The sequence below is a fragment of the Papilio machaon genome, chromosome 1, assembly GCF_912999745.1.
Source record: "Papilio machaon chromosome 1, ilPapMach1.1, whole genome shotgun sequence".
In the NCBI taxonomy this organism is placed as follows: Eukaryota; Metazoa; Arthropoda; class Insecta; order Lepidoptera; family Papilionidae; genus Papilio; species Papilio machaon.
The window spans coordinates 2,901,393-2,927,525 of record NC_059986.1 but is presented as its reverse complement, the minus strand read 5'-3'; the positions used below and the strand labels follow the sequence as shown (position 1 = coordinate 2,927,525).

At 34.4% G+C, this 26,133-nt stretch overlaps 4 protein-coding genes across 4 annotated transcripts; 2 read left to right on the top strand and 2 right to left on the bottom strand.

The window, feature by feature from the left end:
* Positions 1-73: 73 nt before the first annotated feature.
* LOC106714275 (endoplasmic reticulum transmembrane helix translocase) lies at positions 74-6,345 on the bottom strand. Its single transcript, XM_014507275.2, has 10 exons — positions 5,878-6,345; positions 5,703-5,792; positions 5,385-5,591; positions 3,122-5,068; positions 2,789-3,047; positions 2,354-2,550; positions 2,085-2,227; positions 1,353-1,485; positions 774-917; positions 74-352 (listed from the first exon to the last, which is right to left on the bottom strand). The coding sequence occupies exons 1-10, from the start codon at positions 6,145-6,147 to the stop codon at positions 215-217; spliced, it is 3,528 nt and encodes a 1,175-aa protein (XP_014362761.2). The 5' UTR covers positions 6,148-6,345; the 3' UTR covers positions 74-214.
* A 431-nt stretch (positions 6,346-6,776) lies between these two features.
* On the top strand, positions 6,777-8,403 carry LOC106714230 (DNA primase large subunit; the record flags this gene model as incomplete). Its single annotated transcript, XM_014507209.2, has 2 exons — positions 6,777-8,046; positions 8,162-8,403. Coding segments are annotated over exons 1-2 (1,473 nt in total), but the record flags the coding sequence as incomplete, so codon positions are not given.
* A 45-nt stretch (positions 8,404-8,448) lies between these two features.
* On the bottom strand, positions 8,449-16,487 carry LOC106714280 (Golgi apparatus protein 1). Its single transcript, XM_014507281.2, has 7 exons — positions 15,638-16,487; positions 13,865-15,561; positions 13,636-13,783; positions 13,333-13,559; positions 13,001-13,184; positions 8,839-8,942; positions 8,449-8,641 (listed from the first exon to the last, which is right to left on the bottom strand). Exons 1-7 carry the CDS (start codon positions 16,398-16,400, stop codon positions 8,477-8,479), a joined length of 3,288 nt encoding a protein of 1,095 aa, XP_014362767.2. The 5' UTR covers positions 16,401-16,487; the 3' UTR covers positions 8,449-8,476.
* Positions 16,488-18,353: 1,866 nt separating this feature from the next.
* On the top strand, positions 18,354-25,194 carry LOC106714215 (transmembrane protein 18). The gene is made up of 4 exons (XM_014507190.2): positions 18,354-18,488; positions 18,887-19,004; positions 21,125-21,273; positions 23,806-25,194. The coding sequence occupies exons 1-4, from the start codon at positions 18,432-18,434 to the stop codon at positions 23,926-23,928; spliced, it is 447 nt and encodes a 148-aa protein (XP_014362676.1). The 5' UTR covers positions 18,354-18,431; the 3' UTR covers positions 23,929-25,194.
* Positions 25,195-26,133: the final 939 nt, after the last annotated feature.

Here is a 26,133-nt window from a genome sequence, read left to right as displayed (position 1 = left end):
TGTAAATTGTACATTGTCATAAAATGCTAATTAATGTAATGTAAATAAATAAAAATCGATACCAGAATGCCTTATCCATTTATTTATATAATATTCGTTAATCGAAGTTAAACAAAACGCATAAATAATTTACTAATATATTTTATTTCATTACTAAATAAGAACACCAGTGACACATTCACATATAAATGCACTTGTTTGAGCGATGTCTCGCCTATGTGGGCGACGTGGGCGATGTGGGCGATGTGGGCGAGACGGCGCGTCCTTCTCCGAACAGCAAGAGACAGGCGCGGTCCGCTAGATACGCGAACACCATGTCCGCTATCAGCACTTGTATTAATATCACTCGGTACTGCAACAAAAAAAATATTTTTTTTTACTTACAAACCTCTATAAGCGAGAATTATTGTCCGGTCCCGACGGACGACTTCCATATGTGAGAAAATCGGGATAGAAAGAAATCTCTATCAGCGAGAAAAATATCGCGGTCCCTGAAACTTTCGCCTATCCAGGTTCGAGTATACAATAACTCCTAACCATATCTAAAAATTATTTTTAATTTGTAATAAATAATTTAATATTTAAACATATTATTTTCATAAGTTACATTTATTAAAAAAAAATTAACAATATAATTAATTTAGAAGCTTTTAAAATCTCAATCAAGTAGACGGGTACGAACTCATGCTAGTAGTACTGAACAACATACAAGAGAACACAACAATAGTTGTAGGCGAAGTTGTCGGGGGCATTGCTGAGCCCCCGGGACTTACATCAGGCGGGAAATAGACAATCTCGAACATGTTGTTGAGATCTGGCAGCAATCCAGCAGCCAGCGCCAGCACAGCGCCGCCAGACAGCGCCACGCTGTACAGCAGCGGCTTGTTGTCGCGCAGACCCTCCATGAACGGCTCGCCCTTCATACAAAATACTTTTTACCCGACTTAAAAGAGGGTTTTTATATATATATGTACACAAAGAAACGTCAATTTTCATTTACTACGGCTATTAAAATATTTGAATTTTTTAGTTATTTTGTAAAAAATCGAGTGAAAAAGTGATTTTTTTAAATAATAGTAGCTAATGCCATTAAGTTACTTCGAGATTTTTTATTGCTTCACAAGATTTATTTTGTCAATTTAGAATTTTAGTGTAAAATATAATTTGTCTAGTGTTAAGCGTTTTGATTTGGAATCAGGAATAAGTATGTTCTCATAATCTGTAGCCTAAAAAACTGAACTAATTTTGACGAGTGAAATGTCCATTAGTATATTTCCCTAGAACTAGAAGTAGGGTTTTTTATTCTAGTGAGCAAAGCAACCCTTAATTTCAAGATAACTTATAACACTTACTCTGTAATTAATAGCGAATGTGGAAACTTGCAGCGCCATTGAGATGATGTAGACGGTGCTGTTGAGCAAATCTGGAGCAAACTCACGCTCTTCATCCTCCAGTAGATCCATATCCAACTTTGGCTTCACATCTCTGTTTTACAATAGGAAAATATCCATTACATAATCATATTAAAATGTTATAAGATGAAATTCAACAGCGCGGAATTAAAATTAACCTATAACTTGCTCGCATTCATCAGATACCTTCCCGTCAAAGTCGCCCCAGTAGTTTCAGATATTACAAGGAACAAACGAAGATAGAAAATTTAAAAAAGAAGTTTTTTCTTATAAGTAGATGTATAATATTATTATTTTTCTATAATACGTACATTACATACACGTACATTTCTATAAGAGCGTCGGTGGCTCAGGGGTTAAACACTTGACTTGCAATCTACAGGTCCTGGGATCGAATCCCGCCACTAATGTGTTTTTCGATTTACATATGTACATTTATTTGACGTTCTTACTGTGAAGGAAAACATCGTGATACACTTATCTGAGAAGAAATTCAATGATATGTGTGAAGTCGACCAACTCGGCCTTGGCCATCGTGGTTGACTATGACCTAGTCACTCCTTACTTGGGGTAGGCTCTGAGCCACTCGGTGGGGACATATAGTGAGCTGATGATGATGATGATAATACGTACAGACAGTCCAACGTTATTAATTGTATAGAGGTTTCTTACCTGTCAGGTGAGCGCGCTGTGGCCTCTCGCACTAAGTATATGAGGCAGAGGAAGTGCACCGCGAACTGCGACAGCACAGTCATTATTGTATACATGTTGAAGATGTTGGGAAGAGGACGCTCCTTCGATAGCTGCTTCAGTGGCTGGAATGATAAGGAAAATATGATCCTTCGAGCAGGATTTACGAAAACTTATCAGATGTCAATGGAATGAAATTATAGTAAATAATAATCCTACTAATTAGAAGTAAGCAATGTTTTTATATTCACCTTAGATCGTGATATAAAAAGGAAGCAGGATGCGAGCAGCAAGCTCTGCAGCGTGGCCTGAGTGTCGCTGAACTTGATGCCGTCGAGATACAGCACGGACTGGCTGTAGGCCAGGATCAGAGCGTTCAGCGCCAGGATCTTGAACATCTGCAGCGTCGTCACCAGCGTGCATCGTCCCTGCTTTATTATGTGGCATACTGCAACACAATATTGTATTATATTAAATTGTTGACAATACTGAAAATATATAGGCAAGAAATACACAAAAAGTACGTATATGCAGAAAAGACATTTATAAAAGAACTAAATTAACTCCTCTGTTATGAAATTATAGAGCAAGTCATCCTTTTTTCCTATTAAAAGAGTAATATATAGATGAATAAATTAAATAAAAAAAAGCTAAGACAAAATTGCGACAAACGAATAAATACTCACTACATAGTATACTGGATAAGCGGCTGGTGAAGGGCGCTGCCACACTAGCGTCGCCCAACCTAACCAGTTGCGGTTGGTCTTCTTCCTCCAACTTCTTCATGGCTCTGCGCAAACGAGCCGCGGCCTCAGCGCGGGCCTCCGCCCGAGCATCAGTGCGGGGCCCCGGCAGTCGCCTCGGGGGCTCCGGCTCCTGTCCGCGCTCCTCACGAGGCTTCTCACGGGCGCGCTCTGGCGCGTTCGCCAATATTGCCACACCCACCTACAATGTATTACTTCTAGATTAATATACTGTCTGACGTTTTCTGCACGATGTGAAAAAAATGGTGAACTCACATCAGCATGTTTCAAAGCGCCAACGTCATTTGTACCATCTCCACACATTAAAGTAACGTAACCTAGCGATTTTAAAGTAATTATTACAAATTCTTTCTGTTTCGGTGCAAATCTCGCAAATACTTTGATATGCGGCATTAATTTTATCATAAGTTCATGGTAATGTTCATTTAGGAATGTCAGACCTTCTCCGGTGATGCACAGATCATACTTTTTAATCAATTCTTTCTCTGATTTATTATTTATTGGTAAAACTACATTATCATCGATAGACTTCCAAGCCCAATCATCATTAACTTCTGACAAAATAAGAACTTCACTCTTTTGTGTGAATTTCAATTCTTTGGCAACGTGACAGGCTGTCAATGGATTATCACCAGTTATCATAACAACTGAATGTGATGCGTGAATAATTTCCGCAATAGCTTTCTTTGAGTCACTTTTTAACGGACATGAAATTATAACGAAACCAACGAATGTCAAATTACACTCTATATCTTCTCTTGATAAATCTCTAATTTCTTGAGAAGTCAATTTTCCTAAACTCCTGTAACCTAGTGCAAGAACCCGCGCTCCTCTCCGAGACAAGGTCAAGTAAACATGGTCATAATGGCTAGGAACCTCTTTGAGCATAGTTTTTATTGTCTCAGGCGCACCTTTGACACTACTAATATAATGTGTTTCAATAAAGCCTCGCTCATTTATTTGGTATCCAGCTATTACAGACATTCTTTTGAGGGCACTTGAAAAATGATTTCTGTGTACAATTTTAAAACCGGGCGATTTCCCTTTCTTGGGAACGACTGCATCACCCTTTGTTAGATTCCATTCTGCAGCTTTTAATGTTGCTTTTTCCAATGGGTCACCGACCACACCATCATCGAGTTGCACCAGAGAATGACAAGATGCTAAAACTTGTATAGTTTCAATTGGTGCTTCTGATAAAGGTATAACAGTTGCATCTGTATGACCTGCGATTCCGGCGACACCTTCAACTACTAAATTGTCACTTGTCAATGTGCCAGTTTTGTCAAAACAACAAATTTCAACTTTACCAGCAAAGGGTATTCTAAAAGGTTCCGTACAGAAAACTGCTAATTTTGACAGAGATAGTAGCGATGTATTTACAGCAAGAGATAATTCAATGGGAAGTTCAGGCGGCACTACTGATGTTAATATCAAAGTACATTCCAGGAACAATTTGTATCTATTCCTTTCAGGATCTTCACAACCTTTTATCCAAACATAACCAGCTGCGGCGATTGCGAAAATTAGCAAAAATAAGATAAAGCCGAATGTCTCCAGATTATTTGCTGTTACACGCTTGACACCAAATAATATAGTTCTTAGCAGTTTACCCTGTGATGTATTGAATCCATTACGTATAACATAACCGATGCAACCATTATCGGGAGCTTTTAATCCTGACGTAATGTTTTTACTTGGTGATGAGTGCTGAACAATTTTTGTACCTCCAAACAACATATGCAATTTTCCTTCCCCTTCAGGATCCAAATTAACTTTAAGATTCTTTTCATTATCGAGAGCTTCTTTCATTTGAGGTACACTTTCTCCGGTTAACATTGATTCATCAACTATACAAGATCCTCTTAATAGTAGTATATCACAAGGAACTAAATTGTCGCTATGAGATCTAGTAAGAGACACAATGTCGCCTGGTAACAATTGATCACTCATAATTTGGCGCCATCTTTTATTTCTATAAACATTGATGTTATATGGCTTATTTCCCATTTTTCTTATTTCAGCCATATTTCTTAGTTGTTGCTGGACCAAAGTACATTCAAACATTACAAGCATCACAAGTGTAAATATAGAATAATACCAATATTTATCCAAACACCAAAGAGCTACACAGAATACTTGAAATACGAAGAATGGTGCTGTTGCTCTTTCTTTGAATAATTCCATAAATTCTGGCACAACCTGAAATAATATATCTATTAAAGATGCTACAACATTATCAAATTTTTACTAATTCCATAGGTATTTAATATTTAAGGGTAAAATAATTTAAAAGGCAAACTACAACAAATTAACCCTACTAAATCTTGGCATTAGGCATCCAGTTATTTATGAAGAAAATCGTGTTTTATGTTTTGTGTAAAAAACAACAAATACAAAATCAATGAAAGTCATTATTATAAAGAAATTGCGCCGAGGAGAAAGGAGGAGGATTCCAGTAGTTCAAATAAAAATGATAATTAATGTTTTTAAGACTTATAAAGATTTATAACTTTACCATTATCATTTCGTTTTTGCCATAAGTTTTTTCCGCAATATCAATAGATTCATCATCCAGATACCCTTTAGATTCCATATAGTCTTCATATTTTTTGTTAGCAGGAAATGCAATTGTGTGGAAAATTTCCTTTTCCCAGTCGTAAACATATTTACTTTTTTGAAATATAAACCAAACATCGGGATTAAGACTGCCTTTTATAGTTGACTAAAATCAAAGTAAAAATAATAAAAATTATTCCATTTAATTATAAATAATTAATTTAACATGAAAAAATTTTAAATAAATTAAATAACTTGTTGACTATGATCAACTTACCTTTGTATGATGAAGTTTTACAATTTCCGCGAACCCATTATTAGATGTTGGGACAACTTTTACAATTTCAGCTTGTATGGGATCTTTTACCTTAAAAAAAACGTAATCAATATCAACTATCTATTTACTATAACTATTTTATGTTGGGGTTATTTTGAAAATAAATATTACTTACGGCTGTACAAGATAAGAAGCATTGTATGTGAACACTCCAATAACAGCACAGGCAAATAAGAATTTGTATAATTGCTACTGCTGCAACAGTCACAAAACCTGCCTCAAAATTTTCTTCGAAACCATAAACGACGACCCAAAAATAAAATACCACTGGATATATTACTAAGAAAGGCAATATAGTTCCTTGCAAAACCGTTGCTATTGGCTTGAATAGTTGAGTATATTGTACTAAATCGTCTAATGACGACTGCATCTTAGTTGAAACCATGTTTCTGAAAATTATTTCAGATTTTGTCGCTGCGTACAACAAAATGTGTTTTTAAATATTAATAAACAGGGCGCGCATTTTCTTATAAATCTTTTATACAAATCAATTCATTAAAATATGTAAAATTTGATTTTACTTAATTTATTTTTAAAGCCCACAACACGATACTTCTATCCTGTCAGATAAAATGACAGAAGAATTATATTGTCCATTTGACAACCGTTCAAAGAATTTTTATAAAAGCGCGTGAATGACACGTCACGTTATCACATTTTGTAAAGATCTAGTCTATTATAAAATAGAAAATCCAATAAATTTTGTTAACCTTAATCGTTAATATCAATTCTCCTAAATAGCAACAGTGCAAAGTAACAAATGTATCGAAAGCCCGGACTCGGCTGAAATATTACAAGTTGAAATTTTTGAACATTGATGTTCAATCATAACGTTCGTTTTTAGTAGACCCGTCCTAAACTACAAAAATAATACTTTTGTTTAACAATGGTCCACTTTTATATTATTTATAATTAAAATAATAAAACCATATCATATTTTGTATTCTTATCGCAGTATCAGTTACACAAGTAGCAAAACGAAACAAGATTTATCTGTCAAAAAATCGCGCCAAAAATTTAGTGAACGTTGTGTTTGTTTTAAATCAAATAAATATGGATTTAAAAATTAAAAGAAAATCGGTACGAACCGCTTACACAAGTAATCTTTTGGAAAGTTACCCACATGACCTACAAATGTATAAAATTCCTCCCGTAGAAGACATAAGACTGCAGGAATTTGAAACTTTGGCTTTAGAAAGGCTAACTTTATTAAGATGTCTGGCGACTGCCACAACTCTAAAAGGCTTACGAGTATATTCAGATGAGTGGAAAGATTTCATCATAAATGAACTAAGGACGCAGGGTTTAAAATATTACGCTAATTTATGTGACATGTCAGGTTGTGGAACCAATGAAAGCGATTTACTCGCGAGGCGTAAAGATCACATTGGGCATTTTATCCTTAGATTGGCTTATTGTAGAACGGAAGAATTGCGCAGATGGTTTGTTGCGAGAGAGTTAGAATTATTCAAAATGCGATTTATGACAATGTCGCCTAAAGCTGTTGAAGAATTTTTTAAAATAAATCAATTATGCTACACTAGTATTTCAGATGAAGAAAAAAACGAATTAATGCCGTACTTAAGAGAATCCACAATGCACCAAAAGATTGATTCCCTGAAATTTTATAAGGTTAAATTTTATGAAGTTCTTGATCTGGTAAAAGCACGAAAAGTTTATATACAAGGTGGATATGCATACATACCTGATAAAGATTTTATTTCTGTTTTGTCAGCACAGTACAGGATACACTTGAAACAAAGTTTAGCCATTGCTTATCATCATCTGGGAGAAATTGAACAGGATGAGAGGCTTGTTGGTTTGCTTAAAGGACTTCACCAATCTTATTCCGGAAATGACTACAGCGAAACAAAAGTGACAATCCCAATTGAATCCTTAGATTCTCTCGCAGTTAAATCATTTCCTATGTGTATGAGACAACTTCATGAGCAGTTAAGACTAAGTCATCACTTAAAACATAGTGGCAGGTTACAGTATGGACTATTTTTAAAAGGAATCGGGGTAACTCTTGAAGACTCATTAAGATTCTGGAGAGATGAATTCACAAAAATAATGGAATTGGACAAGTTTGAAAAGCAGTATGCATATAATATAAGATATAACTACGGTAAAGAAGGTAGCAAGAGGAACTACTCTGCTTTTAACTGTTTAAAAATTATTAATAATAATGTTGGTCCAGGGGATTGTCATGGATGTCCATATAGACACTGTGATCCGAGCAATTTAAAAAATAGGCTTAAAGGCTATGGAATAGAAAATCAAGGTAACTGTCATTTAGCACTATTGTTAGTACCAATAAAATACATACATTATAAGGCTTTAGGTGTAATGTAATAAAATATTTAATGATGAAAGTTTTTACATGTTTTTGCTTTCAGCTCTGAATGATATAGTAGAGATGGCAAAGAAGGGGCATTATCAAATAGCTTGCAGTAAATATTTTGATGCAGCTCACAACACTGATCTTGGTCTGGGAATTAATCATCCGAATCAATATTTTGAGGAAAGTCAGAAACTTCTTAATGTTGGCAATAAGGTAGAAATTAAGAAAGAAACAAAGATAGTTAAAAAAGAAAAAACTAATACTTTTGAAGAGATGGATTTTGATGAAATATCTGAATTTAATGAATAAAAAAATGAAATCAAAAGTAAAAATATTTGTTTATTGTAATAATACATGATTCACAATTGGATTATTTTCTTTTAACATACATTGCATGCTTTGTCATACGACCACAATATAAACCAAATATGAAAATTAGTCCAACAACTGAAATACCCACAACTAGAAAGTATTTCTTTGACGGTGATGATGAGAGTTCATTGTATATGTCTCCTAAATTTTCTGCATGATTTGCCTGGAAAATAATTTACACAGTTAATATCTTACTAATATTATAAATGCTAATGTTTGAATGGATGTTTGTTAGAAGGTATTTCAGGAACAGCTTAACGGATCTTGATGAAATTTGACATAGATGTAGAGCATAGCTACAAATAACGTTTTTTTAACGGACGGAGTTGCAGTCGACAACTTGTAGCAAAATAAACTTACTGCAACATATCTGTACATTTCCAAACGGCTTGATAGTTGTTTTTCACATTCAGCTTCCAATTTTCTGTTACTATCATTCAATATTATTTTTAAACATTTGAGTCCTAAAAGGAAAATTTTATATAAAATTAACTTTCTTCTGTATTTGCATATTTGTTAAACAATATAATTATATCAAATAACAATTATGATAAACTAAATTTATTTTAATATATGTAAAAAGAACAAAAAACAATATGAAACCTTTGCCATAAGAATGTTTTCAATCTGACTCTTATTAGATTTTTTGTAAATCAGAACAAAAAAAAACTTGTGAGCCGTCATGGGATGCCTGCCAGATGTGAAACATCGTGTGTGTACAAGTAATATGCATAAAATATAAAGTATTATAATTAAATAAATAATAATAATGATATTTATGATAATAATGGTAATAATTATAATAATGATAATAATAATGAGAAAAAGAAAAATTACTAAAATACTTAGACTTGGCTCACGAGATTACCGCCATGTGGCGTATGAAATCGACTACCATTATTCCGATAGTCGTATCGGTGAATGGACTGATAGCGAAGAGCTTCGACCAACATCTTAAGAAGCTCTCGCTAAACAGTTGGATTAAGGGCCTGATACAAAAGGCAGTTATTTTAGAAACCGCACGCATAGTTAGGAGGTTCCTGTCTCTGTAGCCCTCACCACTGGTTGTTTGAGTAATGGGATTCCGCAGCCGGTGGTATACTATTTTTTATATAATATATTTTGTTAATTTTTTTTTTATTATAAAATGTATTATATAAATAATAAGATAATAAATGAATAAGAATAATAAATAATAATGATAATAATAATAATGATAATTGGATAGAAAAGTTCGTCGATTGCTTACAGCATACCGGATGCATCATCCACGTTCGTCTGTAATGAGGTTATACATCCCGCGGAAACATGGGGGTCGTGGCTATTTAAATGCCAAGACCCTGCATAACCGCGAGGTGTACAATCTTAGGGAATATTTCCTTAAGGTGAACGTGGGAATGTATCAAGATGTTGTAGCAATGGACAAAGGAGTCACGCCGCTTTCCTTGGCTACCACGAATTGGCGAAGGTTACCGGTACTAAGTGTCTCAGACCGCATTAGTGTATGGAAGAGCAAGGAGTTACACGGTAGGTTCCATCGCGCCTTAACAGGGCCTGATGTGGACCAATTATCCTCCGTGGCTTGGCTGCGCTTCAGCAACCTCTTTGGGGAAACTGAAGGTTTTGTCTTTGCAATCATGGACGAAGTCATCGTAACGAACAACTACCGAAAACATATTCTAAAGGATGGTACGATTGACATTTGTCGGGCATGTCGTCGTCCCGGTGAGTCTATTAGACATATCGTTTCCGGTTGTTCTCGACTTGCGGACGGTGCATACTTGCATAGACACAACCAAGTGGCCAAGATTATCCATCAGCAACTTGCCCTTAAATATGCTCTTGTGGATACTGAGGTACCTTATTACCAATACCAACCTTCTCCTGTTCTGGAAAATAGCTATATCACGCTCTACTGGGATCGATCTATTATTACAGATAGGACTATTACTGCCAATAGACCCGATATAGTAATAATAGACCGGTCTGAGGGTTGTGTAATGTTAGTCGATGTCACTATTCCACATGACGAGAATCTCGTGAAAGCTGAAAAAGAAAAATTACTAAAATACTTAGACTTGGCTCACGAGATTACCGCCATGTGGCGTATGAAATCGACTACCATTATTCCGATAGTCGTATCGGTGAATGGACTGATAGCGAAGAGCTTCGACCAACATCTTAAGAAGCTCTCGCTAAACAGTTGGATTAAGGGCCTGATACAAAAGGCAGTTATTTTAGAAACCGCACGCATAGTTAGGAGGTTCCTGTCTCTGTAGCCCTGACCACTGGTTGTTTGAGTAATGGGATTCCGCAGCCGGTGGTATACTATTTTTTATATAATATATTTTGTTAATTTTTTTTTTTTTTTTTTATAAAATGTATTATATAAATAATAAGATAATAAATGAATAAGGAATATGATAATAATAATGACAGCGGCCGTCACCGAAAAATGTCACTGAATTTTTAATGTAAAATTAAAAAATTAGATTTAAATACAATATACCGGAAAACAAATACAGGAATATTTTCAAAAAGGATTTAAATCATTTGGGAACTATATAAAGCAATACTAAAAGCGTGCAACATCAAAAACTTGTAAAAACCGAATCATATGTATGACACATAACATGTCAAAAGAGAATAATATATCAATATTTACAACAAAAAACCATAGAATGAAGATACAGGAACCATAATTCAGAGGACAAAATTGAGCCGCGTCGGAGATGCGCACGCCTAAGACCTGCTGCGCTCACCTCGCTGGGCCTAATACCATCAACGTCGGAAGAAGATGAGTCCCCGACCGCTAGTGAGGAGGAGCCAGCGCCGTCCACCCCGCCACGAAGACCTGTGCGGGGCCGTGGTCGGCCACCGTCGGCACGCTTGGGGCCTGCGGGACGCATCCCGCACCCGGCCCCCGCTACCGGTGGTGTAGTGCGCCGCATGAGATGGACTTCAGAACTAAACGAGAGTGTCATGCGCGCGTATTACCAGGCAACAGAGGTGGAAACAAACCTCACAGCGTATCGTGGTAGGATGTTGTCTCTGTTTCAGGTCCTTCAACCAAATACCGATCTTGGATCGAAGGGTCCGTTGCATGCTGACCACACATCGGATGCATCACCCACGATCATCGGTTATGAGATTGTATATCCCACGGAAATGTGGTGGCCGAGGCCTCCTCAATGCTAAGGACATGCATAACCGTGAGGTATACAATCTACGGGAGTATTTCCTGAAAATCGATGAGGGGATACATCGAGATGTGGTGTCAGTAGATAAGGGGCTCACCCCGCTCTCTCTTAATAACGAGAACTGGCGTAAACACCCAGTGTTGAGCACCTCCGAGCGTTTAGATATATGGAAGAGCAAGGAGTTACACGGCAGGTTTTATCGGGCTCTGCATGGGCCTGATGTAGACCTGCCTGCCTCTGTGAACTGGCTACGTTTCGGTGACCTCTTTGGGGAGACCGAGGGCTTTGTCTGTGCAATTATGGACGAAGTTATCAAGACAAACAACTACCGGAAGTACATTATGAGGGACGGCACGCTAGATGTCTGTCGTTTGTGCCACTGCCCTGGCGAGTCCCTCAGACATGTCACTTCCGGTTGTTCTCGCCTTGCTAACTCCGAGTACTTGCACAGACACAACCTAGTAGCCAGAATAATCCATCAACAACTTGCTCTTAAGTATGGTCTAATCGCTTCGGAGGTGCCGTACTACAAATACACACCGGAGCCAGTTCTCGATGATGGTCATATCACGCTCTACTGGGATCGATCTATTATCACGGACAGGACTATTGTAGCCAATAAGCCTGATATCGTGATAATAGATCGATCTGCGAGACGTACGATAATTGTTGACGTAAGTATTCCCCATGACTGTAATCTCGTGAAGGCAGAGACAGACAAGATGTCAAAATATTTGGATCTCGCGCACGAGATTACAGCCATGTGGCATATGGAGTCAACAATTATCGTACCGATAGTGCTGTCCGTGAATGGATTAATCGCGAAGAGCCTCGATCACCACCTAGAGAGGCTCTCGCTCGGTAAGTGGGTGAAGGGCCAGGCACAGAAGGCGGTACTCCTGAGCACGGCACGCATTGTGAGGAGGTTTCTGTCTCTGGAGGCCTAACCGCCGGTAGCTTGGGCCCAAGGCTCCGCTGCCGACGTATCCAGATTTTTTATATTTTTTTTAATATTGTTTAAGATTTTATTAAGAAAAATATATAAAATTAAAAAAGAAATAAATATGTGGAATAATAATAAAATAATAATAATAATGACAATGATACATAATGATAAAAATAATGATGATAATAATAATGTATACCTCAGTATAGCGTGGCGACCCGTCGCCACACCGTACACTCTACTACACATTAAATTTATATATGTATACCTTAGAATAGCGTGGCGACCCGTCGCCACGCCAACAATTCGGTTTACAAGTAATCCTATAGATGTTTCACATCAAAAATAGTTTACTTAGAGAATCAAAACCACTTACGTCGTCCAGCACCATGTTCTAATTCTTTACAATACTTCAATAAATCCAATGCACATGCTCTCTCTAGTAAAGGATCAGCGTCAATATCGACTTCAGTTTCCTCTATTATTTGTGCAACTTCCTGAGCACATTCAGCTGATACTATTTTATGACTTAACAAGGCATTCTTTAAACATTCTTCTACCTAAAGAAATATTTATTTTTGGATTAAAAACATAGCATAAACTTGTGATAACATGTTCCATGCCACTTTATATAAAAAAACTTGTCAGACGAATTGAAAAGCATTGAACATGTTAAATAAAAGAAAAATGAGTCTATTAACATCCTACCTGACCATCAGCATTTGTATCAGAATCTTTTGATGTTGAACAAATGGTTTGTATTTCTGCTTTACACAATTTTCCCAGTAACGGATCCAGACGGTAATTTAAAGCCTGCTCTTTTAATATATTTGCAAGTTCATTTTCACATGTAGAAGATAACTTAGATTCTCTGAACTTTTCTTTTAGACAGTACAATACTTTGCCTTGTAATTCAATATCTTGTGGTTCAGTTGCTGTAAATATCATTTTACTATAAATAAATACAATTTTTTTTGTATTATTGGTTTAGAATGGTATTAACTTACTCACCTATAATCTTGAAACAAAATTTTTTAATATCCATTTTGCATGCATTTTGCAAATTATTGTTGAAACGATAATCCATGTTTTGCTCAATCATTCTATTAACAATAACAATCTTACAATTTTCATCAAAATCTGGTTTTTGACGATGAACCTAGAATAATTCACAAACAAAAAAATTAACATTTCAATTTTCAATTGAATCGAAATTCAAGAGAATTGGAAGAAAACTCACTTTTAGGCAATCTAAAATATTAGAAGCTTCTGTATTGTGACAGTATAGGTCTATCATATCATTACAGCTGGTTATCAAGTGATAGTCTATAGCATTGTCTGTAAACTCTTGTTTTCGAACAACAAAAATAGCTTTTCTGCATCCTTCACTTAACTTTCCTTTAGCAGTTTGAAGACATTCTAAAGCTGCCGACTCTCCGTGAGGTACTGCAGGACAATACATTTGTAAATCTCTAGAACACGCCTCTTTGAGATCCGGATCTAAATCTATGTTTTCCTTTTGTTGAAATAATTGGCTTCTTAACTGTTGACGACAATCTTTAAATATTGTGTGTTTTCTTCGAGTAATTGTATCATTTCTTACAATTTCACTTAAACATGTAACAACCTGGCTTTTCGTTTGTGCTTTAGGACAGAATCTTACAACATAAGATTTGCAAGCATTTTTGAATTTCCTTGTAAATCTGTAATTTTTTAATGCAATTAACTGTTCATGTTCTATTGCTGCTCTGCATTTTACATTTGCCTTTACTTGTGCATCATTTTTGTGAGCAATCAAACAATCCAGTACATCATCATCATCTTTTTTACTGTTTAGTTCTGATGAACACAGTTTTTCTATAGGTATTCGACAGTTGGTGCTAACAATAGCATTGAGTTCAATGTGTCCACTTTGTGTTTCAGTGAAATTTGTTACTACTTCTCGGCATTTAGGTGACAAATCTTTAATTTTATTTTGTAAACACATTATTTCTTCACCTTTACCTGTATTCTCAAAACACAAATTAGTCAAATCATCAATACAAAGGTCTTCAATTTCAGGTAACAAATCTACACTAACAGCCCTCTGCCTCATTACTCTCCGGACTTGCTGTTCACATGCAGGTTTTAATATACCTCTTAGTGCAGAATTATATGCATAATTATATAAACATGGGAGAATTAAAGGATCTTTTGCTGATTGATGTTCACTAGCATCAGCCCATTGTAGTTTAGCTTTGCATTGAGTCACAGCATCATATATACATGCTTTATATAATTGGGGATCAAGTTTGAAATCTCTTGATATAAAATATTGAATTTGCAGCAATGCAGTTTCACAGTCAGGTGTCATCGATTCAGTTCCAAGCTTTTCCATCAAACATGACATAACCCTACCATTACCACCATTAATTTCCCTGCAAGCTTTATCAACTACAGGTTTACATGCTTTACGTAAAATAGGATCTACTCTCCAATCTTCTCCAGGATCTGCTTCTTGAACCAAAGCTTCTAATGACCTTTGACAAGTCACACTTATTCTTTTTTCCTTTTTCTTCTTAGGTCTAGCATGCTCCATTAAACAGTGTATTATTTTGCCTTCAGCTGCAATGCCTCTGCACAAGCTTGTTATATCATTTGCACAGTTTTGCATCAATTCAGTAGATAGCCTGTAATCTTCCATTAACATCTTTCTATGATCTGTCATTTCTGCAATGCACTCAGGTGTCAATTTTGTGCTGTCATTTCGAGATATATTTTCCAAACATAACAATATTTGTGCAAGTCTCACTTCTTTGTCTTCCACCACACCTTTCCTACAGCGATATTTTCTGATGTCATCTTTACAAGACTTAACTAATCCTTTACTATTTTTGTAATTGTTAACCACATTTCGTTGGACATAAAATAGTTGATCTTGACATGTTTTTGTCATACCTGAAACCAATAATTTTAAAATGTAAAGTAATTACAATAAAATCATGACTAAATCAAACTAATGAAAAATTGTAACCTTTTTCATATTTATGTCTAACAAGACATTTATACATTAATCTGGAACCAGGCACTTCATCAGCACAAAAGTTTTTCCCATCTACATTACAAGCAGCAAAAACAATTTTATCCAATTGTATAGTGTTATATTTCAGTTCATTCAGTACTATAATTTCAGATTGGCACTCAGGACGGAGATTTTCAACTAATCCTTGTAGACAATTTAATGTCTGAGATTGTGACATACTCCTTAAGTCTGTAGGAATTCTGCCACAACTGTATGTGTTAATGTCATCAAAGCAGTGTCTTAAAAAGTTGCCTGTTATTAACCAGTCATTAAAAATTAATAACTCTATTTTGTCAATGAGATTCAAACATGTTTTATCTTTCACACTGGGCTTCCTTTTTAAAATGCAATCTATACTTAAATCGGAAGGATTCAAGCAATCTATTATAGCAGCTTCATCTTGGCATGGTTCTTTGATTTTGTAATCTATGTAGGCATTATCAAGTAATTCAGCCTGGTGCATCCATACTTTGTGTTGACAAAGTAAGCTAGCCTGTGTTTTATTGTTACGTGTTGCATTTAGTGCACAAGACAAAATATTAAGGTCGTCACGCAAACTTGAACATTCTTTTTGAATATTACCACATCCACCCAAATCTACAGAATATATTCCTTTTTGGGACCGAATTAAACCACCAATCGCTTGTACTCCTGATACATTGTTTATTGATAAAGATAGAAGAGATATAGCTTGTATTAACACTAAATGAAACATTTTGTTGTACCGGCTAACTTAACACTTAATAAACTAAAACATACTGATAGATTCACTGTTACTTAAATAATTACTATTTTTAAATCGTCATTTCTTAAAATATTTGGTATTTTAGATGAATAAAGTTTTTAAGAGCATCGTAGATCTTTCACAATAAACGATTTCTATTTTCTAGTCCAAAAAAATATGCAACGATTGCTATTGTTTGACAAAGCAAACACAAATGACTTTTTTACTTTTTGACAGTTTTGTTGTGACAAAGATCTTTGAATCATAAAACATTTATTTTTGAATTTTAAAGATAAAACTTTGACATCTAGATAATATGAACTATATTAATCTTTTCTATTTCCTTCGTCTGAAATCTTTAGTGGTTGTAAAAAACGTCTGGATCAGCAACCGTGTAAAAATATTCCACCGTGTATGCAACTTATTTCGTACTTATCAACCTTCATACTATGAAGTAACTGTTATCTTTAAAATTATATATATTAGGTCCTTACATATGAAATTGGCGTTTTTCGTACTGGCCACTTTAATCACGAATTTCTCCTCTTTGGTAAGGAATTCCATATTCAAATTTGTACAGCTATAGACTCATGTATTTGTGGTTCGATGACCGTCATTCATTTGTTTTTTTTCTTCTGTTTTTTTCTGTTTGCGTCACTCATTTTACAAAATGGAAAACTTAAAATATCGCATTATTTACGAGTACGAGTTCCGCCGTGGCACTCGTGCTGCGGAAACGACTCGAAGGGTGAATGATGTGTATGGCGGTCGTGTTGCAAAAGAAAACACAGTTCGTTTTTGGTTCCAACGTTTTTGTTCTGGAAATTTCGATCTGCAGAACGAGCCCCGTGGACGGCCTGAGACTCAAGTTGATAATGAAGAGTTGAAGGCTATTGTGGAAGCGGATCCATCGCAAACCACGTCCGAGTTAGCTGCAGGCTGCGATGTTAGTGATAAAACTGTTTTAATTCACTTGAAGCAAATTGGGAAGATTAAAAAGCTTGAAAGGTGGGTACCTCACGAATTGACTGAAGCAAACCGGCAAACGCGCGTCGACTGTTGCGTTACATTACTAAACCGGCACAATAATGAAGGTATTTTAAACCGAATCATTACCTGTGATGGAAAATGGGTTCTTTACGATAATCGGAAGCGCTCAGCGCAATGGTTGGATCCTGGCCAGCCAGCCAAATCCTGCCCCAAGCGAAAATTAACCCCAAAAAAGTTACTTGTAAGCGTTTGGTGGACTAGTGCCGGTATTGTTCATTACAGTTTTCTCAAATCTGACCAGACTATTACGGCTGATGTCTATTGTCAGCAATTGCAAACCATGATGGAAAAGCTAGCGGCTAAACAACCTAGGCTGGTCAATCGCTCCACGCCACTGCTGCTTCACGACAACGCTAGACCACACACTGCGCAAAAGACGGCTACTAAATTAGAAGAGCTTAAATTGGAAAGTCTAAGACATCCTCCGTACTCCCCGGACCTTGCTTCAACAGATTACCATTTTTTTCGAAATTTGGATAACTTCTTGCAAGGGAAAAAATTCAACTCCGATGGGGCAGTCCAAATCGCCTTCAAAGATTTTATTGATTCCCGTCCGACTGGTTTTTTTAGTAAAGGGATCAATGAACTACCTATGAGATGGCAAAAGTGCATAGAAAATAATGGTTCATACTTTGATTAATTAAATATATTATATTAAAAAATATTCGACTTTTTGTTCTTCCCATACAAAACGCCAATTTCATATGTAAGGACCTAATATATATGGAAATAATTTTGTGTTAATAATTAATTAAAGTGCAAAAACAAATTGATGTAGTTCTAGTGTTGACATTCAAAGCAATACTTGACGGTTGTTGCTGTAACATCAAAACTTTTGCCTATTTGAAGATAATCAAAAAAAAAAATCGAAGCGAAGTAAAGTTTTGTCAATTTTGTCAAAAGTCAAAAGCTTTTTCAGCAATCAGCATTTATTTTAACATTTTTATTTAAAGTGCCGGTTAGAAATAAACAATGGAGGGTTTTATTGAAGTTAATGAAATATCTGATTTCGTATCATACATACGTAGTGTAAGTCCATATATTAATATTTTTACTGTTTTATAATATACTTATTTTTAATTCCCGTATATTTTATGGCATAAGTGTACTTAATGCCTAACATATCTTTTACTATGACTAACTATTAATATAATAGCCGTAATTATATTGATGTGTCCACAAGATATAACAGAAGTGAATAAGACATTTTGTACCAAAAAAACCATTGTAGGTTTTAAATGTTACTTTTAAATTTAGCGTTTTTTAACAACACAAACAATTTAGCGTTTAGTTTACAAGCATGTTCTTATGTGGATTTCAAGAGTAACTTATAGTTTTTGTATTAAACATCAAATAAGTATTATGGTATAAGATAAATTTCATAATATTTAAACTATATTAATTTTACAAATAAAATCGTGTTGCAGATTGAATGGCGTGATCCTTGGCTCATAGCGCTGCTGTCTTTTCACATCCTGGTCACATTTACATGCTTTTCAACACGGAATTATGGAAATTTTCAAGTTATTCTATTTATAACACTATGTGAGTATTTATTTTTATTCTCAATAATAATAATAGACTAAATAGAAATATAAATAGACCTTTTGACAATTAAAGACTTTAGGGACTTTGTTTGTAGGAGGAATCTCCATAGAATATGTTATTTTATTCATTGGAGGGGTAAAAATGTTAATTTGTTAGTATATAAAAAATGATTTTTTTAAAGTATCTAAAATTTATCCTATGAGGGTAATGGTTTATGCAATGACTTGCTTCATTATGAGTTAAAAAATACTATAAGTAATAGGTGTATGCTAGTTAATTTCTACTTATAGCCTTCATTTGTAAATCAATAATCAATGTTTATCATCTCCCTGACCTTGTCCCACTTACGTAGGGTCGGTGCACCAGGTTTTGTCAGGGCTAAAAAAAGTAACCTATAATATGCTCTTGCATCAGCTACATTCGCATCAAACTCTCGTCAAAATCGGCCCAGCCATTCCGGAGATTACCCGGAACAAACAGTCTTGCAGACAGACAAAAAATTTTATATACGATTTTTTTTCAATGTTACACACAGACACTCTAATTTTATTAATATATATAAATACAGAATTTTCCAACAATTCTTTTGCTAGTGATTTATAAAACGTGAATGATTAGTAAACCAATAATGTAGAGACGCCAGTGTTCATTATTGGTTTACATTTGACATTTATATAGGTGTATTATGCAACCTTATAACCTAGCTGCATATCAAAATATTTACCTATCTGAAATGAAATAAACGAGATATTTTTTTGTTTAAATTTAAACCCATTTTCCACTAAGCCACCAGACGCACGCTACAGTAGCACAGGAAATTATATATTACTTTGCTAATATAAGTAGCTGTAGCGTACGACAGGAGTCGCGTTTGTGAATATGCGGTTTTTAGTATATTCACGTTCAGCTTATCTCTCATATTTGTCTGAAGGTTACATTTTAATGTTTTGGTATGTTTTTATTTGATCATATCATTATGAAAACAATTTTCGTGATGTATTTTAATTAAAAAAAATGTACATGTGATTATAAAGGAACATACAAAAATAATATATCGTGTCTCTAGAATTTTGTCTATGACGTCTTGTAAATATTTATTTTTGAACGTGAATAGTGAATACACAGATACTAAAAGTGTCTTATTTTAATAGCATTTTTTTAAATAGAAAATATCACAGTAAATTACTATAATATGACTGACTATAACATGACTATAATAGGAATTTTTATAATAAACTATTGAAGTGATATCGCGAAGTCATATTTCGGGTGCGTTAAAGTAAGATTGAAAGACAAAAAAGAAGAATTCAAACCAAAATTATATCGAGAGGCGAAACTTTACTCGCCACCCACTTTTACATTTATTTACTTTATTTTTTTAAACCCATGTTTCGTATTATACGTGCTGTTTATTAAATAAATTAATATGTATTACTTCCCACATCCTGTTGATTTCAATTGTAAATATCTGGATAGGTTATTTTTAAATTTTAGTTTTGAAAGAACAGTCATACCATTTAATATTGCGTATTTCAGAATAAGCAAACATCCGTTTGTATTCAAACAGCTTTTAGTTTGTATTGATAAAGTAAATAATTTAACCATTAGACTTTGCTAGAAATTTAACTCTAGATCTAGTGGTGAAATTCCTAATATATAGGTATATAATAAGGTAGATAACGCATCTGTAATTGCGGATGTCTATGGGCAGCAGTCACTTTGCTATTTTGAAGAATCAACGTCAAAAATAAAAAAAAAATTTCATACTTTAGTGAGACATTCAAATTATGGAAATTAATACGCTAACCAACCAATACGTCGCGTGTTAAAGGTCACTTTAAAAACTAAACTAAAGAGTACGTTGGCCTGGTAAAATACATGTATTATTTACTGAATGTTAAAACTGATTGGAATAAATTCAATTTTATTACAACAAAACATAAGTTATCCATCACCTCATTCAATGGTATGAAATGAGCCTAATCTTGTTCCTTAAAAGTATATTAGTAAAAATGAATATAAAAATGTATGTGTACTTGTATTCTAAAGCTAAAGTAGTGATCATGATTACACCCTACCTAGATGATAGTTGTAAAACTTTAAATTCTTTTTTACAGTACTATTGGTGTATTTCTCGGAGAACATAAACGAAGTGGCTGCAAGGAATTGGACGTTGTTCTCTCGACAGCAGTACTTTGACAGCAAAGGCCTTTTCATTTCAGTCGTGTTCTCGATCCCAATACTGCTCAACTGTATGATAATGGTGGTAAGTACTAAGTAGCTATTAATTCGCGCTAACGTAGTTTAGTAATTACCTTGGCACGATTCTATGATATGTAATTATTGGTTGTTACAGTTGATTTATATTGCTTCTTATACATTCTGGTTAAAGTTGCTTGGTTCAGAAAGTTATAAAAGCAATTGACAAAATCCAAGGCGATGAGAACTACAACTAATTCTCCTAGTGTCTTCAATTTTCTAAGTTAGTAAGGTACTTTAACAGGTGGTTTAAATTCATTATGCTGTCATTGTGTTGTTACTCCGAAACATAGAACAAGGAATTAATCCATCTCATGGTATCTAAAATAATTGGTTACTGGTAACAGTTACTATACGTAACTTGTTACGCTTCTTTGAATTTCTAATGAGCTATATAATTCTAATTTCAAATATACCATTTGCCAAATGGTAAACAAGACGGTATTGGCACAACCGAACTCTGTGCGGAATACATTTGGTTGTAGACAGGAACAGGTGTATGCACCTCACAAACAAGTATAACATGATTTTAAATAGAAACACATAGTCTTGTTATCTGTCTACAAAAGCATATCGGAGAGACGGCGATTCTGTTATAAAGGGATTCAACTAACATTATAACAGAAAACAGACATGGTAATAAATCGTATTTCATCTGTTCTAAGACATTGTTATCTCTGTTAAATTTTAAATACGCTGTTGTACAGATTTTTCAACAGCGAAAATTCATGTTAACACGCAAGCGCGACCGCTAGCTCGCCCGCAATTTTGTTACTACTAAATAAAAAAAATTGCCTACAATATTCTTGCGTGCTATACTCGTATCTCCCGTCGAAGTTCCATCCAAATCGGCCTATTTGTTTTAGAGGTTACCCGGACAGATAGACGTAAATTAAAAAAAGAATTGCTTTATCACCAATGCAAATACATCATGTGTTAGGAAAATGCCTTTTTTTTCTAATATTACATACAGACATTCCTACTTTATATTATACTAGCTTTTACCCGCGACTCCGTCCGCGCGGAATAATAAAAAAAATAATAGAAAACGGGGTAAAAATTATCCTATGTCCGTTTCCTGGTTCTAAGCTACCTGCCCACCAATTTTCAGTCAAATCGATTCAGCCGTTCTTGAGTTATAAATGGTGTAACTAACACAACTTTCTTTTATATATATAGATATTCTCTCTTATATATATTTATACATCTTTATTTTTGGTCGCTTTTGGTTTTATTTATCTGTAAGTGTAGTTTTATAAATAACTAGTTGTCGCCCGCAATTTCGTTCACGCGGAATAAAAAAAAAGTTACCTATGTGTTCTTCCAGACTATGCTCTATATCTGTGTCAAATTTCATCAAGACTCGTTGAGACGTTCAGGAGATACCTTCTAACAAACATCCATTCATCTAAATTCCATTTCCAACCATTGTCATTTATACTATTAGTAAGATAATTTTAAAGGGACTCGTTTGTTGACCACTGTAATAGCGCGTTATCATTTTAATCCAAGATGGATTAGAAACCATATAAAGTAGCGAAACCTTAATTAAATACGTCTCCCTTGGAATAGTCTGTAATTAATACCACAGTTTATCGCTGGGTTTATTTGAATGTCAATGTCGTAAATTTTAATATTGTTTTAGGCAATACATGTTTTCATGTGAACCATAAGACTTTTTCCTCAATGGAATAACTGTTGAAATAGTATTTATTATTACGAAACAACATCGGTGCTCTTGCACCGAGCGACGAGCAGAGTGTAGATGTCTATGTAGAAGGGGTTCAGCATGCTGATGTCTGTCTATCGCTCTGGCTCACGGGCATGTGTTATATTGTGTCACTAAATAAACTGACTACAACAGGGACGATGCAGACCGCGTCCGTGATAATGTGTTATCAGCTCAAGTGCTGATCTAAATATAAATGAGAATGTAGTTCAGCAGTAATCGTGTTTTGTCTGGTGTGTTAATAATTACAGATAAAAGATTGCAATCACTGAATCATTTATTTATAACTGTGCCAACAGTAATTCTGCCATTGACTACAATTTCTCGACACGAATTTAGCATCCATAACCAAAATCGCTATATAATATCGTAATAAGGAATATCAATGTGAATAATTACGGTTGAAGTTTTACGTCTTTGCACTCGGTCTGTCGTTGCAATTTATGAGGCTGTTGGTTTGAATTTTAATGATCATATTGAGGTTGGTCATGCTCAAGGTGAAAAATGCAATTGTTTTCGTCGTCCCTTTCTAAAGGTATATGTAAAAGAGAAATAGAGCGAAGTATAAAAACAATGTACGATCGTATCAATCTGATTACAAAATAATTTAATTGCTATTTAGGACTTTTTGTAACCGATCATAAATATATTATTTATAATTTTCGCATCTTAAACTCATTGCATATATAGTGGATACACGTAGCAATGGCTGTTTTGTCGTTGTTATTGATTTTGTAATAAAAAAAAAACTGATAATCAGATAATCACAACCATCGCTGATCATGAACCGCATTTGTTATTTTATTCCAGGGATCATGGCTGTATCAATCAACACAAATCATGACTAACTTAAAGAAGGCACAGTTACGACAACGTCTCAAAGAATTGAATATGCACAGGGAACAGCAACAGAAAATGATGAAGACAGAGTAAGATAAGTCAATTAAAGATAATACAGTCGAACCTGGATAAGCGAGAGTGGTTTCTCGCTAATGGAGGTCGTCCGTCGGGACCGGACACTGACTCTCGCTTTTAGAGGTTTCTCTCTTATCCAGGTTCGACTGTATTAATGCTAACCATACCGCTCGGTACATTGTGATATACAACGCAAATTTCCTGATAATAATAACGATGCCTTTACAAAAATTATTCGTGTTTAGATTGTAATAATCAGGTTTTGTGCAAATCTTGCCAATAGACGTCATATAAATTTAAAATGTGTCTTGTTGAATGGCAAGTGGCTATTGTATACTGAACTTGTACGCATGAGTTTAACTTTGTATTTAATTACCAGTCTAAAGGTGGATAACTGAATCTAACATTAACGCAGTGACTTGCTTTTTGACTAAACATACTTTATTAAATATCATGACTCGACTGGGTTATTGGAAAATTTCTGGATTTAGAGTACATTGCAATAAATTATACAAACAAGTCATGTAGATAATTAACAAGTAGCATCAAACACATTGAGACATCGGAAATGTCAATATTGCGAAAGAAAAAAAAAATTATTCAATTAATTTTGCCTTCAAAATATTCACGATTAAAGGAAATCCCATTTAAAATAATATCATGTGAAGATTTGTAAATGTAATTTTTAATAACAGTAGAATATTTAAATAATAATCCAAAGTTCACACGAACAAGGTCAATAGAACACAGCCTTGCTAAACCGGTTTCGCCAACATTTACACAAATACAGATGCAAAAAAAAAACAACAAAAAAATATAACTCGTTGTCTCTGTCTTTTCAAAGAGTATGTAAGCGATGACATAATGTGTCAATACAAGTTTTACTTCAATCGAAACCAACAACAATAAAGTTGTAATTAAGGTTGCATTGTATGTATTTAAAATCTATTCGTGTTCCCTACATATCAACTTTTACTTGATTTTTTTTTAAAATCTTATATTGGAATTAGAAACATTTAGCAATTATCTGAATTGCCTTGACATTGAGACCGATTAAATAGATAAAAAAAATCGTGCAAGTTAACATGTGCTTATACTAGTCAATACACAAAAAAAATATCGTACTCGTCATAGAAGAGTTGTCATTTAGAGGGTAGACAGAGACTTATATTTTGCATATACATTTTAATAAATTGCTTCTTTTATCTCCATAGACGCATTGTATACCTAATATTTTACAACGTCTCATTATTAAACAATAGAAAAATTAAATATAAATGCCATTGAAACGTAACCATCATCCAGTTTAGACGAATTGGTAACTTTTTAAAAATATTTTTTTCTGGTTCATGTTGCGAAAGTACAAATAAATAATATCTATTAAAATAAATATATGCTCATTATTTACGATAAAATATACAATGGTAGTCAAATTGTTGTTTTTGCTATATCATAAAGTTGAAAATTACAAACTATAGCGTGAATTAATTTTTTTTTTCCAAAAAATTCCGAGTGTGGCCTTAGTAAGTTGCTGGCGTTACATTATTTACATATATATTATTTTAGTTTATAATCTTATATGTAATGTAACAAATTAAATTTAATATTTTAATGCAACGCGTGTGCAATAACATGAAAGCCTCGTCGAATGTATGACGCACAATATTCCACAGTTATTTCCCACCTCTTTAATTCTTTTAGCACACGACTAATTTAAACAGTGTTCTTTGATATCGTCAGATCTCACGATGTAGATGATTTCACACTATGCGTCTGTGACGTCATCGGTCACAGATATCATGTTATTGTGCGCGGGTAACATTTTTTATTTTTTTGCAATTGCATTTCTCCTTCCAATTAACTGTCATCTTAAAATGTTTAAATACGTACTTAAGTTTTCTTTTAATTAATTTTTATTAACATAAATCACTTGTACGATAGTTATTTCACTATGATAATAATTTGCGTCATTGTTATGTAAAGATATATATTGTTTAAAAACTATCTATTAGTTTTGTGTTCAGTTTTTGTATGATGAACTCATACGATAAGCACTTACAATTTAAATTTTAGTGCGCTGATTCCGTAGAAGGCAGTTTTTTTTTTTTATATTATAAGAATTCACTGAAGTTGCGTAGCGACTGCTGCTCATAGACTACCGCAATTGCAGATGCGTTCTACCTTTAATCGACAGTGGAGGAGATGCACAGAAAGACTACATTT

What these genes read in the sequence shown, in the direction of transcription:
- LOC106714280 (XM_014507281.2), bottom strand. Translation starts at nt 16,400, where the DNA reads ATGTTTCATTTAGTGTTAATACAAGCTATATCTCTTCTATCTTTATCA. An exon ending in TAGACATAAATATGAAAAAG is followed by an intron (nt 15,562 to 15,637) that starts GTTACAATTTTT and finishes TATTGGTTTCAG; the next exon opens with GTATGACAAAAACATGTCAA. An exon ending in ATTTTGTTTCAAGATTATAG is followed by an intron (nt 13,560 to 13,635) that starts GTGAGTAAGTTA and finishes TGATATTTACAG; the next exon opens with CAACTGAACCACAAGATATT.
- LOC106714215 (XM_014507190.2), top strand. Translation starts at nt 18,432, where the DNA reads ATGGAGGGTTTTATTGAAGTTAATGAAATATCTGATTTCGTATCATAC. An exon ending in TCGTATCATACATACGTAGT is followed by an intron (nt 18,489 to 18,886) that starts GTAAGTCCATAT and finishes ATCGTGTTGCAG; the next exon opens with ATTGAATGGCGTGATCCTTG. An exon ending in TATTCTATTTATAACACTAT is followed by an intron (nt 19,005 to 21,124) that starts GTGAGTATTTAT and finishes TCTTTTTTACAG; the next exon opens with TACTATTGGTGTATTTCTCG.
- LOC106714275 (XM_014507275.2), bottom strand. Translation starts at nt 6,147, where the DNA reads ATGGTTTCAACTAAGATGCAGTCGTCATTAGACGATTTAGTACAATAT. An exon ending in TAAAACTTCATCATACAAAG is followed by an intron (nt 5,592 to 5,702) that starts GTAAGTTGATCA and finishes CTTTGATTTTAG; the next exon opens with TCAACTATAAAAGGCAGTCT. An exon ending in TTGTCTATTTCCCGCCTGAT is followed by an intron (nt 353 to 773) that starts GTAAGTCCCGGG and finishes TTTTTGTTGCAG; the next exon opens with TACCGAGTGATATTAATACA.